Genomic DNA, 16,494 nt, shown 5'->3' on the forward strand with positions numbered 1-16,494 from the left:
GGCTGCTGCTGGCTGCGGAGCGGTAAAGTGCATGGCCAGGGCTTGGGGTGAAGCATGCTCCTGCACCTCACAGAAATCTCCTTATCCCGGCTCCTGACGCCCCCCGGGAGGCAGGGCTAAGGGATCCCCAGGAGGCTGTGGGGAAGTTTTGGGGGCTGGCTCCTACTCCCCACCCTGACCGTGCACACTGCCCGGTGCCCCTGCACACACAGCCCCAGGGTGGGCCCAGGAGCAAGGCACGGAGAGCAGAGTGGCAGAGCTTCTGGCTCAGCACAACCAGCGGAGGGATGATCCCCAGGAGCCACCTCCCACCTGTCAGCTTTGCTCCCTGCTCCGGCAAACTCCGCGCAGCCAGGGGCGGCTCTATGTGTTTTGCCGCCCCAAGCACGGCAGTCAGGCGGCTTTCGGCGGCGCGCCTGCGGGAGGTCCGCTGGGACGCGGATTTGGCGGCGTGCCTGTGGGCGGTCCACCTGTCCTGCGCCTTCGGCGTACCTGCCGCCGAATTGCCGCCGAAACCGCGGGACTGGTGGACCTCCTGCAGGCAAGCCGCCGAAGGTAGCCTGACTGCTGCCCTCACGGCGACCGGCAGACCGCCCCCCGTGGCTTCCCACCCCAGGCACGTGTTTGGTGCGCTGGTGCCTGGAGCCGCCCCTGCACGCAGCAGCGAGGAGGAGCCGGAGCAGGAGCAGCTACTGTGAGAGGAGCAGGAACAGGGAACGTGCTCTGCCAGGCAGTAATGGCACTTCCAGCTGCTGTGCTGGCTGCCTGCAGCGTTGCTCCTCTGCCACCGGGAACTCTGGGATACATCCAGAGGACTTCCGGACCCAAATCAGGCTGGGGCCAAGTACACACAGGAAAGCAGTAGGGCTCGGAGCTTCCAGCCCTGCAGGCTTGGATCTGGAGCCCTAGGCTAGCACATTTACAGGGTGGACACAAGGGGGGTTGGCTTGTGCCCGGGCTCAGACCCGGCCTTACATTGCTTTGCAGACATATCCTCAGCGAGAGATCCTGGCCTTAGTCAACAGGACAGTGGGAGTTCAGTGACTCAAGTCCGATAAATCAATAGGAGAACAGAGCTCATCTTAGAAGAGGTGACAGCTGCTGTTCTGCCTCCTGGAACCCTCTTATCACGTGGTCACTGGGACAGCTTCGTATCTGTCCTCTTGAAGAAATGCATCTTGGGCCAAAATCTGCTGTCAGTCACGCCAGTGGACAGCCAGGCTATCTCCATTGAGTGCAAAGTGCCGAGAACAGGATTTGGCCTCTTCTTTATGGTTGCTGCTACAGTAGATTGACTTTGGCTCCGACCTGCTTGCAGCCCGTTATGGCGTACTCCCTGCCTCCTGTAGTGTAATAGCCGAGCTGGCTAGCTAAATTCTCAATATGGCTCTGATCGGGGTACAGCCCTTCCCGCATCATCTCCTCCAAGATGCAGTTTATGACATGACTCTTCTCCAGCAGACCAAATGGGATGATGTCAGCAGACTTCCAAAGAGGGTGGAAGTGGGTCAGAACAGGCTGGATAATGTACAGCAGTTCTTCTGTTTGTCTTTGCTGGTGCAGAAGGTCACTGGAAACATTCTGGAGGGCAAACGTTGTGATTTCACTGCCCCCTACGTTGCTTATTAGAACGTAGATGGCATTGAGGAACTCGTTGGTCTGGTTCGGTTGGAAGAATCTGCTGAGCGTATCCAGCAGGACTGGAGACATGAGCTCAACCTCATCCAGAATAAACAATGGTATCTTCTCTTCTATTTCTGCTCTGGTGACCATCTCGGAAATCTTTTCAGACAAATCCGATTGGCAAGCAGGAGTAGCCTCCTTGTTTGGACAGTGGTGCATCACAAAGTACTGAAGCACAAAGTCATTGTCCATGACTGAACGGAAGTGTTTAGCCAGCAGCCATCCAACATGGCTCTTTCCAACCCCAGGTGGGCCATTGAAGGAGATCACTAATGGCTTGTTGTGTATATGGGTGGCTAGGTATTCTTTCAACAATTCCATAATTCTGTCCACAGCCACCTTCTGCCCAAATACTTCCCGGTGCATGGTTTTCTCCAGCCCATCTAGGTCGTACTTCTGAAGGTTGTCATCCAGATTCTCGATAGCATTTAGTATTTGGAAGCAGATGATGCCAATGAGCAAGAGAAGGCAGCGCTTTGCTTTACTCTTTTGCTCTGTTGGAAGGTACTTTTTGGAGCTTTCTGGATACAACACCACCCTGGACTTCCTGCGGGACTTCTTCCGTTTGTATTTATTCACCACTGAATGGTCCACAGTGGTGTCAAAGGTGAAGTACTGAGAACTGTCAAAGGTGGCTTGATTAAAGAGGGCCATCGAAGGGTTACACAGGTTTGTTCGGCTCAAGGAAATCTGCCTTTGAAGAAGCCTAGTTTGGACCAGCTCTGGAGATTGTTCTCTGGGAAGGTTCAGATGCAGGCGGCTTTTCTTCAGGAACTGGACTTTTCGTCGCAGACGGATGACTGCCCGCATGGGAGAGGAAAGCAGAGAGATCTTCTTGGGAGCCGTGGGAGTCTCGGTGCGGGGCTGACTTCCGTCCATCTTGCTTTCTTCTCATAAACCATTCAAAGTGTCTTCTCTAAAAAACACAAAGACAGTGCGAAAATAAATGTATAGAAGAGCAAGAGGTAACTTGATCATACCTCCCCGTGTAGAAAATACCAGGCTCTTTTATCTAGCAGAGCAAGGCAGAACAAGAACCAATGGCAGGAAGTTAAAACCAAACAAATTCAAATTAGAAAGAAGGCACAGATGTTTAGCAGTGTGGGTGATTAACCACTGGAACAATCCACCAAGGGCAGTGGTGGATTCTCCATCTCTTTCACGAAGATGCTTTAGCCACACACAAGGGCTCAATACAGAGGCAACAGGGTGAAATTCTACGGCTGTTGAGTTCAGGCTAGATGGACTAATAGTCCCGTCTGGCCTTAAATACTCTGGATATTGAGAGAGAGAAGCTGTTAGAGGTGCACCCACTCAGGGGCTGTGTATCAATCCAGGTAATTTTATGGCCCCCATCACTCTGAGCACCCATCAGACATTACTGAACTTGTCCTCGCAACACCCTGCGAGTAGGGAAGTGCTACTATCCCCATTGTACGGATGGGGAACGGAGGCCCAGAGAGATTAAGGACCATAGTTTGCAAAGAGCTCAGCACCCGCTATCAGGGCCAGTTTTACAGAAGAGCTCACTGCCCCTTTAGCAACTGAAGTAAAGGGCCAGATTTTCAGAAGACCTGAGCATGCTGGGTGCTGAGCTGTTCTGAAAACTTGGCTCCAGTGGTAGATGCTGAGCACTTGAAAACTGGACTCCGTGTAACTCACCCAAGGTCACACAGGAAATCTGTGGTAGAACGACCAGTTGTGTCCAGATCACCTGAGTCCCAGCCTTAAATCCACCGTTCCCCGGCTAGATACAACCACACACACACTGTAGCGGGGTGGACCCCCGCCCCTGCCTGGCAGGGCTTGAAAGCAGCCCTGCCGAGGGCTGCAGCTCTAAAAGCTGGGCTGATGGGGAAGCAGCTGCAGCTGGGCCACGCCCCAATCAGGCCCCAGCTGGCCTGTATAAGAGGCTGGGAGCCAGGAGCTTAAGAGTGCAGAGAGAGAAGGGCCTGGCTGCAGGGAGCTAGGGATAGCGTACCTGAATGGAGCAGGGCTGGGGAGCTCCAGCCTGGAAAGCCCCAGGCTGCGGCCTAGCGGAAGGCCAAGGGGTACTGGGGGTTGCAGAGGGCAGCCCATGGGTAGGCCAAGGCAGCAGGTCCAAACCCAGCCTTGCCCGTGATGAGTGGCCTATACTGCAGTCTGCCCCAGGGAGCGGGGGCTAGTTGGTGACTGGCAGTGGCCTAGTGCTGAGGTGAGGTAGGGATAGTGGGTGGGGGTTCCCCAGGGAGGGGAGACCCTAGTACTGAGGGGTGTACTGCCAGGGGGCAGCACCCCAGATACAAGGGCACCGGGGTCTGGGAGAGACACGGGGCCAGAGGACAGGTGGATCACCAGCCTGCAGGGGGCGCTCCAGGATGCTGGAAGAGCTAATTCCCAGAAGTGACCAGCAGGAGGTGCCGCAGAGGTGAGTCTCGCCCTCTTACACACACACAGAAAGAAAACGCAGGACATACACAAGCAAACATACTTCACACACTGAAAGGGAGAAACGTCTAGATGTACGAACCCACATGCGTGTGCGTGCAGCCACACGCACACATAGAAGCTGTTGGACATACACACAGAGAGAAGCTTATAAATGCTGGAGCTGTGAAAGCTAGTTGACAGATAAGGTGCCAGTAGATGGTACTCAGCAATAAGTAGCACAGATCCTGGGTGTTGTAGGATCAATAAAACTTGTCGTTGTGCACTGCAGATAGCTCGGGATATTAACTCGTAACATTAGACCAGAACCTAAAACACCAATATATGAGTCACTGGGAAGATCAAACCAAACACAGCAACAAGTTACACTGCCCAGATCCCTGCCCTGGACTATCCAGAGACCTCCCCACAGTGAGACACTTTCCTATCCAGCAGTAATGGAGGATGTTAAACAGGAGTTACAAAAACAGAGGTTTTTTAATTTTTAAATGAGTAGGTCCAGAAAATTTATATCCAAGAATTTGTAAAGAGTTGGCGAAGGAGCTCTCTGGACTGTTAAAGTGGATTTTCTATATGTCTGGGAACACCAGGTAGGTTCCAGAAGACTGGAAGAAAGCTAACGTGCAAATATTTTAAAAGGTAAATGGGATGATTCAGGTAATTACAGGCCTGTCAGCCTGACATCGATCCTGGACAAACTAATGGAGCAGCTGGTATGGGACTCAAAAAATATTAACAATTCAAAGAGCATAATATAATTAATGCCAATGAACATGGGATTGTGGAAAACAGATCCTGTCAAACTAACCTTCTATCTTTTTTTGATAAGATTACGACATTAGTTTATAAAGGTAATGGTGTTGATGTAATACACTTAGACTTCTGTAAGGCACTTGACTTGGCACCACATGATACTTGACACTTTGATTAATAGATTAGAATGAGATAAAATTAACCCCATTAAATGGATTAAAAACTGGCTAACTGATAAGTCTCAAGATGTAATTGTAAAGTGGCAATCATCATCAAGTCTAGTGGGATCTCGCAGGAATCGGTTCTTGGCCCTACGCTATTTAACATTTTTCTCAATGCCCTGGAAGAAAACATAAAGTGATCACTGATAACGTTTGCAGATGACACAAAAACTGGGGGCGTGGTAAATAACAAACTCTCAGGAACTGAAAAGACGTCCGAGCAAAAAGCAACTAGGAAACTCCTCACCTGACCGAGGGAGAGCCAGAGCCAGCATTGCCCTACAAGCGACCTGCCCGTGGATCAGGAATGGACAGGAATGACAAATGGAGACAGGGCATCATTCCCCAGCTAATAGGCAGCCAGTGGGGGTGGCTCTTATTGAACTCTGAGAGGCATCACTTGTACCGTACATCGAATTCAAGGGATCACCTTTCACCCTGCAGGATTCCCAAGCTGCTGGGACTCCTTCACCCACCACTGACATGCAACCACCGCTGGGATGAGAGTACAGCAGCCACGCTACACCAATCCCCGTTTGCTCGGTCCGGGCGTGAGGCCTAACCTCCCCCAGGTACTATGGCGGGAATGCAGCTAGGTAAAGTGCAGCTGCCTCCGCTGAGAAACAGCCGAGATATGAGAGCCACAGGCCTCAAAACGCCCCCAGGAGACAAGGGCTTTGCTGGGACGTTTCATCATAATCTGCTCCCCACCCCTGGCCTTCGCCTCCAAGGCCCTGCCTGAGCCCTGCGCCCTCAGCACAGATAAAACACACGGGGCTTAGCTTCACCTGTGACGTGAGCCTTGCCCGGGCAGGCTGCAGGCCACTCGCCCCCAGCCAGGCGCTGCACCCGCTGCTCCCCTGCAGGTCACTCACTCCCAGGACCTAGCACAGGTGCACCTGTGGGAAAGCAGCAGGGCCTGGGAAAATGCTGCCCGGCTGCGCCACCTAGTGGCCAGTGCTTTCCAGTGGCACACACAGGACAGCAGTGAGCTCGCGGGGCAGCGCAGAGCCAGCAGCCAGGCACGGCGGGGAGCTCCTGCACTTTGCTGAAGCTCTCCTGTGAAGGGCTCGCAGCCAGGGGGCAGTGCCACAGGAGAGCCTGGTGGGGTGGCACAGACAGAGGTTGCATGGCGACTGCCTGGGCCACTGTCCGCCTGTCCCTGCAGCCCAACCAGCTCCCGCTGCGGGCATTGCCATGCTGCCAGCCTCCCCCGCCTTCCCCAGCTCAGCTCCTGCCCACCCCGTGGGGCCTAACAGCACCAGCAGCCCGAGCGCTGGCCTCACCTGGGCATTTCCATCCTTGGCCTGGTCCCCCTGGGGGAGCCCTGGAGCCCAGTTCAGCGCAGGGGCGGCAGACGCACCTGAAGGGCTGGGGAGCGGCCTGGCTGGGACCACTGCTGGGGTGGAGAATTGCTGCGGGGCGCCCCTGGGGGAGGAGCAGCAGCCGCAGCGTGTGCAGGGGAGCAGGCGAACCGCCAGGGGGTGTCCTGGGGTGAACGGCAGGAGCAGCAGCCAGGGGAAGGGGGGCAGGGGCGCCCCACGGGAAGCGGCGGAGTGAGGAGCAGAACCCTAGAAGGGAAGACGGACCCCGAGGGGGGCAGAGCGAGGAGACTGGGCAGATCGGCCAAGAGAACCTTGGCCCAAGTAGCGGGTGGCCAGGGGCTACCCCTCCTCCTCTGACCCCTTCACCCACCGAGCCACAGACGTTTCTTCCCCCTTCCCCGACCATGCACCCGAGGAAGCAACTCCACGGGGAGAGGGTATTTAATTCTCCACCCCCTTGGCATTTCCTGGCCTAAGCTGAGGCTGCCACAAAAGGGGCCAGTTAGTGCCAATTGTGATGACCTTGTAGACACAGCCCCCAGAGGCCAATGAATGGTGGCAAAGAGTCTCCATTACGCATCGCCCTCCCACGCATCCTGCTGGTCCCCCCCGAGCTCTTTGCCAGGGCAGAGAGTACGTTTGCTTTTTGCCGTCTTTCCGTTTCGTTTGTGGAAGCCGGAAACATCTAAGCCACCTCTTGGTAAACGATTTATTCACGCGGGTTTTTGTTTCGCTATCGTGAGAGTAAATCATGAGTCATTCACCACAAAACAAATTAAAAGACAAGACAACAAAACTGCACGTAGGGACAGTAAGCAATGAGTAATTCTGCCCAGTTCTCTGCTTCCAGGGAAATTAGCCTCCAGCTGGCCTTGCTCCAATTACTCCTCTACTTTCTTCAGACCTAGACATCACACCGGTTAAATATGGCTTAAGCAAGCCAGGGGAGCGAATTCATTCTCCCCCACTTCCTTCTGAGTGGAGTACTCTGCTTTTCGAATAGTTGAGAGTTCCTAATTATTCCCTGGATAGTTCTGATTGTTAGCTATGTCACTGTAACGCTAACTTTGTTAGCCCTTCATCACTACAGCTGAGATCCAGCAAACTCTGTGCACGCAGGGAGTTTGAGGAACCATGTCACACAGACCTGTAGGAGGCACTTACATTGCCAACCCCAAACGTTCAACAATCATGAGTTAGGTCTACCAAAAATCATGAGACTGGCTTTAAAATCATGGAGATTATGTACAAATAACGGTGTTCTTTTTAAATGCCTTTCTGAGCCTTTAGGGTGCGCCAGGGTCACATTTTGAAGCTTTCTGCACATCCAGGAGGGCTGGAAACTAACTTTTTCTATAAGACTGAAGGCTGAAATAATTGCATGTCCCACTTGACTCCAGGAGCGGGGGTTTAAGGAAACAATAATTACCGTGAGACTCAGGACAAAATCACAAGAGTTGGCAACACTGAATATTTAGTACCATGAAAGGGAGTCTATGGAACTTGTGTTGGATAATGTCACCGTTAGGACTTTTCCAGAAGTAGCAGAACCCGTTAGCTCAGATGCCCATGAGTAACCAGGGAAACGCCATGGGACAAGCCAGGAAGTGAAAGTTAAATGGTCCGGAAAGATCCTATTGGGCAGAGGGGCGTGCGCAGGCTCCTAGAAATGCCTGGACATGGAGGCATCCCTGCGCGGGCATAGGGACCTTTCAGCTCAGTTTCACTCATTCCTCCCCATCTCACAAGCTTTGGGTTTGGATGGCCCCCCGTGAGCAAGCCTGTGGGGGAGGGGACAAGCTCCATCACTAAGGCTCCAGCCAGAGAATCTCAGACTGTCTTGCTGTGTTTCACCAGGAACTCAATGGTACGGGGAGAGCCCGGAGAGCCCCCAGCCCTCCACAGCATGGCCCCCTGTCAAGCCTTGAGAGGGGGTGAAGAGCGGATCGCACTGCCTGGAGGTGCTGGGCCTTGGATCTCACCATTAGTCTGCCATCCTGTGTCACTGTGTCCCATACACTTTTGCACTTTCTGTTAGCAGAGACCTGGCACCGCCCTTATCGGTCTCCCTGGCTGGCTGAGTTAAGAGGAGTATGCCATGGCCAGTGGTAACGGCAGTAGTGCTGGACGTGCGGCTTGTGTGCATTTGCAGGCCATGGTCCATAACCAGATGTCAGCATCCTAGAGAGGGAGATTTTCATGGAGCCAGAGGTAGACCTGACTTGGATGCAATATGCTTCTCTTGCATAAAGAAATGGTTTCTGCTCCTGCCTCACATCTGGGGAATCACAAAGTTAATTGTACGGGCTGGGGGAAATGTTCTCTTCCTAAGAGCGTTAGGGTGAAGCTGTGGGCGTGTCTGGGGTGCAGTTGATGGAGCTGTTTGATGCCAACACGCTCAGAGCCAAGGTGAATGTTTCTCTCCCACTGCCCCCATTTGATGCTGATTTGCCAGGTAACTGTACTGCCCAGCAGTAATGGTTTGATCTATCTAATGTTGACTGTACTTTACCACGCTGTCTGTAACGGTAGGAACTGCAGGTTTTGAGGCAGGTGTCCTGTGTGCGGTGTGTTTGGGTGACTGCTGGACTAGGAGGAGCCTAGAGCATGAATGCAGACAGCACCCAAGCTCTCCTGGGAAACCCTGAGTGCTGCTTCCGGTCTGCTCAGTTCAGCATGGTTGCAAAGCTGTAAATCTAGGGTGACCATATGTCCCATTTTGGCCGGGACAGTCCCTTTTTTAAGCCCTGTCCCGGCCGTCCTGACTTTTTTCGCAAAAGTGTGCATTTGTCTCATTTGCTCTTGCCAACTTGATCAGCTGGGGGGAGCAGGGCTCGGACTGAAGAGCAGGCAGGGAGTCAGTAGCAGGAAGTCAGGAGAGCAGCGATGCCAGCCCCGCACAAGGAGGAAGGGGGGCTTGGGCTTGCCCCACACGGTGTCCCGTTTTCCTTTGGGGAAATATAGTCACCCTATGTAAATCCTGTTCTTACAAACTGAGCTCTCCAAGCCCTCCCCCTTCACGGTGCGGCTGTGGCCCTGAGTCAAATGGTACATGCAGTGGTGGGACGGGGCAAAAGGAGGAAGGAAGAAATTTAGTTTCTGATGATTGGTCAAAGAGCGTGTCCATTCCGTAAGTAAGGTAGACACAAGATGAAGTAATGAAATATTCTGAGTTAGATTCTGAATTTCTGATCCTTTGCATTATTGTCTTAGTACGTTGGTTTTGACTGGCTTTTCTGGGTCCTGTGCTGATTGGCTGTTTGCTCCAACCCTCCTCTCCACCTCAGCTCCACTAATCCACACCTGTCCCTCTCCCACTCCTTCCCTTCATGTAGTTGATCCCCTCCTAATTAACACTCCCCACAAAAAAGTCATGGCTCTACCATGCCATCTGCTGGTGTGTTCTACCCCTTTCCCTGCCCTGTGTCTGTCTGGTCTATTTAGACTGTAGGCTCTTCAGGGCAGAGACTGTTTACTACTCTGTATTTGTACAGCACAGAGATTGATCTGGGGGTGCTTGAGCTCAAGGATTCTATGTCCCATTTGGGATTTGCCATGAGGGTGAAAATGACACTAGCACAATGGGACCCCATTCTGGGGTCGCCCATCGGTACTACCGTCATAAACACAATCGATAATAATTCCCAAATTATTCTAGAATAGACATTAATAGTAAAAACTAACACTAAATAAGTCAGTTACTCAGTACAAATTACCCAGCATTGCTACAGATAGTTTGTTCTTATACTTCACTACTTAATTGGTTTTAATGTCAAAACTCAACATTTCAATAAAATTTTACCCAACGTTGTACTGAATTCACTAATAAATAATGAGCTTAGCAAGCAAAACCAACCACCCTGCAATCAATCTTCACTTTGAAACATGCTCTGCACAGAAAACTGCAGTCATAAGAACGCAAAGCAGGCCAGGAATCTCCTACCAGAGGAGCTCTGTGGTCAAAGTGACAACAGAAGTTCTGTCACTCAAGAGTTTTTAAACTATGCCAGCTCGCCATACTCTACGTCAGAGAAGTTGAATTAGACACTGTGAGAAAACTGCATGAGCTCTACCGCCGCTGCAGCGCCTCCATTACAATCCCCAATGGAACTGCACCGACAATACATTATGGAGATTTTCTATTAATATCGGTGTCGTGCCCTACCGCCTCAGTCATTTCATTGAATGAGGCACTAGACAAATGTGTGGTAAACGTCAGGCCCTGCCTCCCAGCGGCTACAATTTCAAAACAAGACATAACAGACAGCTGACTAAACAAACAGGCCAGGGAAAGTCAATGGGAGTTAGGTGCTTTTGAAAATCCCACTAGGCACCTATCTGCCTCTTTTGGTGCCTAAACACCTTTGTGAATCTGGCTCTAGACTCTTGCAGTTTTTACCTTAAAACAGCTCCTTTGAAATATTTTTACTCATTTGCATTTTTCTGTCACCCTATATCTGCCAAACAAAGCCACCTAGCACAACAAACATCCATACGTAGGTACATTTGGACATGGGCTCCTTCGACAGGTAAAGTGGCCAGGTGCCCGGTTTTCAACCAGAAAGTTCAGTCGAAAAGGGGACCTGACAGTGTCCGGTCAGTACTACTGACCAGACACCCAAAGTCTGGTTACTGCAGGCGGGGAGGCGCCGGATCATCACCCACGCTAGCCCCTACTCAGCCAGGGCTGCCTCCTACCTGCGTTGGGCGGCTGCAGCTCCCAGCCCCGGCTCTGCAGGTGAGTCCCTCCTGACCCAGGTTCGGGGGGGAAAGCAGCAAGTGATGGGAGCAGGGGAAAAAAGAAGCAAATGAGGGCGGTGCCTTGGGAAAGAGGTGGGGCAGAGGCAGGGCCTCAGGGGGAAGAGGTGGAGAAGGGGTGGGGCCTCAGGGGGGAAGAGGTGGGACAGGGAAGGTTCGGGCACTTCTGCTGGAGTGTCCATTTTTAAAATATTACAAAGTTGGCAACCCTATCAACAGGCAGGATAGTGAAATGTTTCAGAAATTAACATATGTAGAAAACTGCTCAATTCTCTGTTAGTGAAAGCAATGGAGAAGGGAATGTAGTTTATGACTTCACACTAGAAAAGTAGCTATGTGACTGTCTACACCGGGGGATTTTAGGAATGCCAAAATGCACCATTTTGATTTGGGAATGTCGGAATAGTTTGGTTCACTCAAAAAGGTCTACGTAAAATGTTTTGATCTTTCCAGATGGAAAGTCTCCGGTTTTGGCCAACGCTTTTGCAGTTTTTGGATGTTTGGTTTTTCAAAGAAAAGTCAGCATTTTTCACGCAATGCAAACACTAATGCAAATATTAGCAACGATTAGAATGAGAAGAAATCGGCAGCGGGTTCCAGGGTGGCAGAATCTCAAACCCACAGGGTTCTGACTGGGTGAGGCCAGCCTCAGAACGCTGGGGAGAGCAGAGCCAGATGGGAGGCCATCCAGGGCTGAAGGAGAGGAGAGTATAATAGGCAGCAGTTGTCAATAGCTACCTCGGCAAGCTTAGAGTGACAGAGAGGCGGGAGGGGAGGCGGGAGTTCGAGACGAACCGCCTTTGACAGCAGCTCTTCTCATATGGGGGACACTAGAGCTGGCTTGGACTTTTGGGGAAAAGGAGTCACAGGAAGAGAGTGGGGGAGCATGACTGAGCAGAGGGGAAGAGAAGAAAGGGGAGTCAGTAGCGGGGATGGACGGAGCTGAGGAGACAGCTGGAGGGGACCGTAGGCAGACATGCTCAGAGTCATTGGCGGAGGAGACGGGGTAACAGGAGAGGAGGGGGTGGAGGAAAGTCAGACTGTCTTGTCAAGGCTGAAGGTCAGCCAAATGGTTGGCAAAGACGGGGGTGATGGGAGAGCGAGTAAGAGCTGGTGCTGGTAGGTGTAGGACAGTGACCCTCAGGGCCCAGTGAACCAGGGCGGGAGGCTGATGCTCCCCCAAACCCATCAGACAAAGTTATCCCTCCCGCAACTGAACAAGGAAGATCCTCCCTTTTCCCACCAAACGGGGACAAGAGCCTGGCCCCTCTCCCAGCTGCCCAGCCAGACCGAACCCTCCAAGCAGCTAGATGTGTCCCGTCCCTCTGAGAGCCAAACATCTTTACATTCTGGTCTGGTGGCACCAGCTTTGTTTCCTGACCAGCTGTTTACAAGTGAACTGAAATGCTGCAAAGCTCTGCCAGCCACAGGGCCTCCTAGCCCCACTGCATCTCCTCCCTAAATCAGGAAATAGCCCAGGAGGAAATGCAGCCCAGTGCAAAGACACCGTTACAATCATAGAGTTTAGCCTCTGGTGGTTAAGCTGCCGTTTCGGTCCCTGTGCTGGGGCAGCCCTGGCAAGGTGCGGAAGTGGCCCTGCGGGGACGAAGTTGGAGAATGTGGCCCCACACAGTGAGTGCAGCGGTCTGGGGAGAGCAAGATCCCAGCTGGCCCTGGGCAGAGAGCACTCGTTGGGGGCCCTTGGAAAAGAAAAAGGCAACTCCGAGAGTGAGCAGGAAGGGGTGGGGAGAGGAGCATGAGAGCAAGAGAACAGTTAGAGGGAGCTTTTTCTCTGGGTCTCACTGGGAGAACTTCACTCCTTGTCCCTGCCTGCAAGTCAATGGAGCAGCAGCAGCAACCCAGGCAGGGTAAGCAAGGGACTCTGTAGCCGCAGACTCGCTGGCTGTCCCCCTTAGTACCAACACAGCTGTCTAAAAAGACTTGGCCAGGGAGAAAAAAGGAAATGGCAAGTGGGAGTGGCCCCTATCTCCAGCGCTTCCTTCTCCCAGCTGCACGGAGACCTTATCTGTATCCTATTCTGCAGCTGTGTTTGCTGCTGGCCTGCTCACGTTCTCTGCAGCATGGACAGCGGATTCACATGCTGGCGGCTGCAGACAGGTTTTACTCCTGTTCTCTAAGCTGTTCGGAAGCAGGTCAGAAATATCCTGTCGCTAGCAGTGTCCCCTCACGGGAGAGATGCAGCCATGACGCAGAGCAGCGTGCGAACGGGGAGTGGGGGCAAGAGACAGGCAACATTATTGCCTCCATCTACAGGCATTGGAAAATAAACAAGAACAAATGCTTCCAAGTTCAGCTCTGCTGCTGCTCCAGCTGCACAACGTTCCCGGCAGCCTGGTGCTCCGAATCCACTTCCAGGTAGGCAGCCATCCGGAAAGCACAGCAGCAGGGCAGGCCTGGGCCTGCCTGGCACACCAGAGCGTGGGGAAATGGGGCAGCTGCCACAGCACATTAAAAATTACCTGCCCTGAACACAGCCTGAGGGGAAAGGGGCAAGTAGGGGAAGCCAGACTGAGCACATAGGAATGCCGGACTGCATCAGACCCATGGTCCATGGATCCTGTCTCCAGCAGTGGCAGTACCGGATATTCCAGAGGAAAGCGTAAGGAATCTTGCACTAGTCGGATAGAGGATGATCTCTCTGCTCACTTTAGGGCACCTCCTAATCCCACATAGTTAGAGATTGGTTTAAGGCAAGAAGCATGAGGTTTAATAACTCCTCCAAAACTCGCTAGCATGAACTGATGGCTAGGGGAGGGATACTCAGTGGTTTGAGCTTTAGCCTACTAAACCCAGGGTTGTGAGTTCAATCCTTGAGAGGGCCATTTAGGGATCTGGGGCAAAAATCTGTCTGGGGATTGGTCCTGCTTTGAGCAGCAGGTTAGATTAGGTGACCTCCTGAGGTCCCTTCCTACGCTGATATTCTATTCTATATATTTTAAGCATTAAGTACACATATTAAGTGTCAATATAGCAGTCATATAGCATGAATTAGCCTGTACCTTTGTTATAATCCTGTTCACATACGCTAAGTATCCCATAACACCTAGCATTAGCTGAGGTAAGCTTTGGCTTCAGTAGATAGGGAAATTGTCAGTATCAGGACATACAGTTGTTTTCTTATAGCAACAGAAAGGGTGTTACTCTCACAAATCTATTTATATTTGTACAAGCCTAGGAAATGTCTTCATGCCCCTTAGTATCTGGAATGCATGTACCCAGAACAAAGATAAGAGTGTGTCATGGTGCATGCTGTGTTCAGAACAAAGATAAGCGGCACACCATGGTACCAGAAAAACAAGATACAAAGCTAATTGGTTGAATCAAGTTTAAAATGATGTATACGGTACCTTTTACTGGTAAACATGTAGGGTATAAAACTATGGCTTTGGCAGTAACTTTGGAGAGCAAACCTTCTGCATAAGGTGAAAATAACATCACTGCATAGGACAGCTCCTCCGACACTGGAACCATAGAGAACCTTTTTCCTGTGCCATGTTAATAACCCTGACTGACACTGGTTATTTGGTCTCTGAAGTAAATTTTATAATGAACCAAAGTGTGGTCAAACAACTCACTATACAATGTATCAATAGAGCAATCTTCCATGGACTTACCGAATTCTCTTTTGAACCCTGTTATACTTTTGGTCTTCACAACATCCCCTGGCAACAAGTTCCAAAACCTCCTCTATAGACACCTGATTCTGGAACAGTTCTTCCGATTTGTCACCTAAAGAGAATGGCTCAGGTGTGGGAATCTCCCTCACATCCTCTGCAGTGAAGACTGATGCAAAGGATCGTGTTAGCTTCTCTGCAATGGCCTTGTCTTCCTTCAGTGCTTCTTTAGCACCTCAATCATCCAGTGGCCCCACTGATTGTTAGGCAGGTTTCCTGCTTCTGATGTGCTGTAAAAAAAAATTGCTGATCGTTTCTGTGTCTTTTGCTAGTTGCTCTTCACATTCTTTTTTGTCTGCCTAATTATACTTTTACCCTCGACTTGCCAAAGCTTTTGCTCCTTTCTATTTTCCTCAGTAGGATTTAACTTCCAGTTTTCCAGGGATGCCTTTTTGCCTCTAGCACTCTGCTGTTTAGCCACGGTGGCATTTTTCTGGTCCTCTTACTATGTGTTTGTTTTTTATTTGAGATACACATTCAGTTTGAGCCTCTATTCTGGTGTTTTTAAATAGTTTCCATGCAGCTTGAAAGGATTTCACCCTTGTGACTGTTCCATTTAACTCGCTTCCTCAAGTTTCTGTAGTTCCCATTTTTGAAGTTAAATGCTACTGTGGTGTATATTTCTTCAGAATTTCCCTCCCTGCAAGGATGTTAAATTTAATTACATTATGGTCACTATTATCAAACAGTTCAACCATGTTCAGCTCTTAGACCAGATCCTGTGCTCCACTTAGGACTAAATCAAGAATTGCCTCTCCCCCTGTGGGATCCAGGACTAGCTGCTCCAAGAAGCAGTGATTGATGGTGTCTAGAAATTGTATCTCTAGATCCTATCCTGAGGTGACATGTTCCCAGTTCATGGGAATCGTTGAAATCCCCCATTATTACCAGGGTTTCTGTTTTTGTAGCCTTTGTAATCTCCATGAGTATTTCACAGTCACTGTCACCATCCTGGTCAGGTGGTCGGTAGTATATTCCCTACTGCTAGACTCTTATTATTCAAGCAAGGAATTTCTATCCATAGAGATTCTATAATACTGTTTGAGTCATTTAAAATGTTTACTATATTTGGTTCCATGCTTTCTTTCACATATAATGCACCAGCACAACCTACTCTGTCATCCCTATGTATTTTGTACCCTGGTATTATTGTGTTCCTTTGATTATCATTGTTCCACCAAATTTGGCTGTTTCTCTTCAGTTTCTACCTGTACTTTTCAACTTCTATCCCCTCCTCTTTACTAGGATATAGATTATCCCCTTTAATAAATCTTCCCCTAAAGGCTGTGTCTGTCTGAACCATGTGCTCCTCCGCCCTGTCAGCTTTCTCCCAGCCCTTAGTTGAAAAACTCCTCTACGACCTTTTTAATTTTACATGCCAGAAATCTGGTTAAATTTTGGTTTAAGGTGGAGCCCAACCTTACTGAATAGGCTCGTCCTTTCCCCAAAGGCTCCCCAGTTCCTAAGAAACCTGAATCCCCCCTCCCAACACCATTGTCTTGTCCACACATTAAAACCTTGCAGTTCTGACTGTCTAACTGGCCTGCGCGTGGAACTGGAAGCATTTCAGAGAATGCTGCCATGGAGGTCCTGGATTTTAATCTCTTATTTAGCAACCAAAATTTGGCCTCT

General features: G+C 50.7%; 1 protein-coding gene across 4 annotated transcripts in view; it reads right to left on the reverse strand.

The window, feature by feature from the left end:
- Positions 1-581: 581 nt before the first annotated feature.
- TOR4A (torsin family 4 member A) overlaps positions 582-16,494 on the reverse strand; it is a 36,214-nt gene continuing 20,301 nt past the window's right edge. For 2 of the 4 annotated variants that reach the window (XM_034752093.1, XM_034752091.1), the window contains one exon: positions 582-2,599. In XM_034752093.1, the coding sequence (XP_034607984.1) occupies positions 1,282-2,562 (1,281 nt within the window). In that variant the 5' untranslated portion in view covers positions 2,563-2,599 and the 3' untranslated portion in view covers positions 582-1,281. The other 2 variants (XM_034752092.1, XR_004643334.1) reach the window with 2 other exon arrangements.

The sequence above is a fragment of the Trachemys scripta genome, chromosome 17 (genome assembly GCF_013100865.1).
Source record: "Trachemys scripta elegans isolate TJP31775 chromosome 17, CAS_Tse_1.0, whole genome shotgun sequence".
In the NCBI taxonomy this organism is placed as follows: domain Eukaryota; kingdom Metazoa; phylum Chordata; order Testudines; family Emydidae; genus Trachemys; species Trachemys scripta.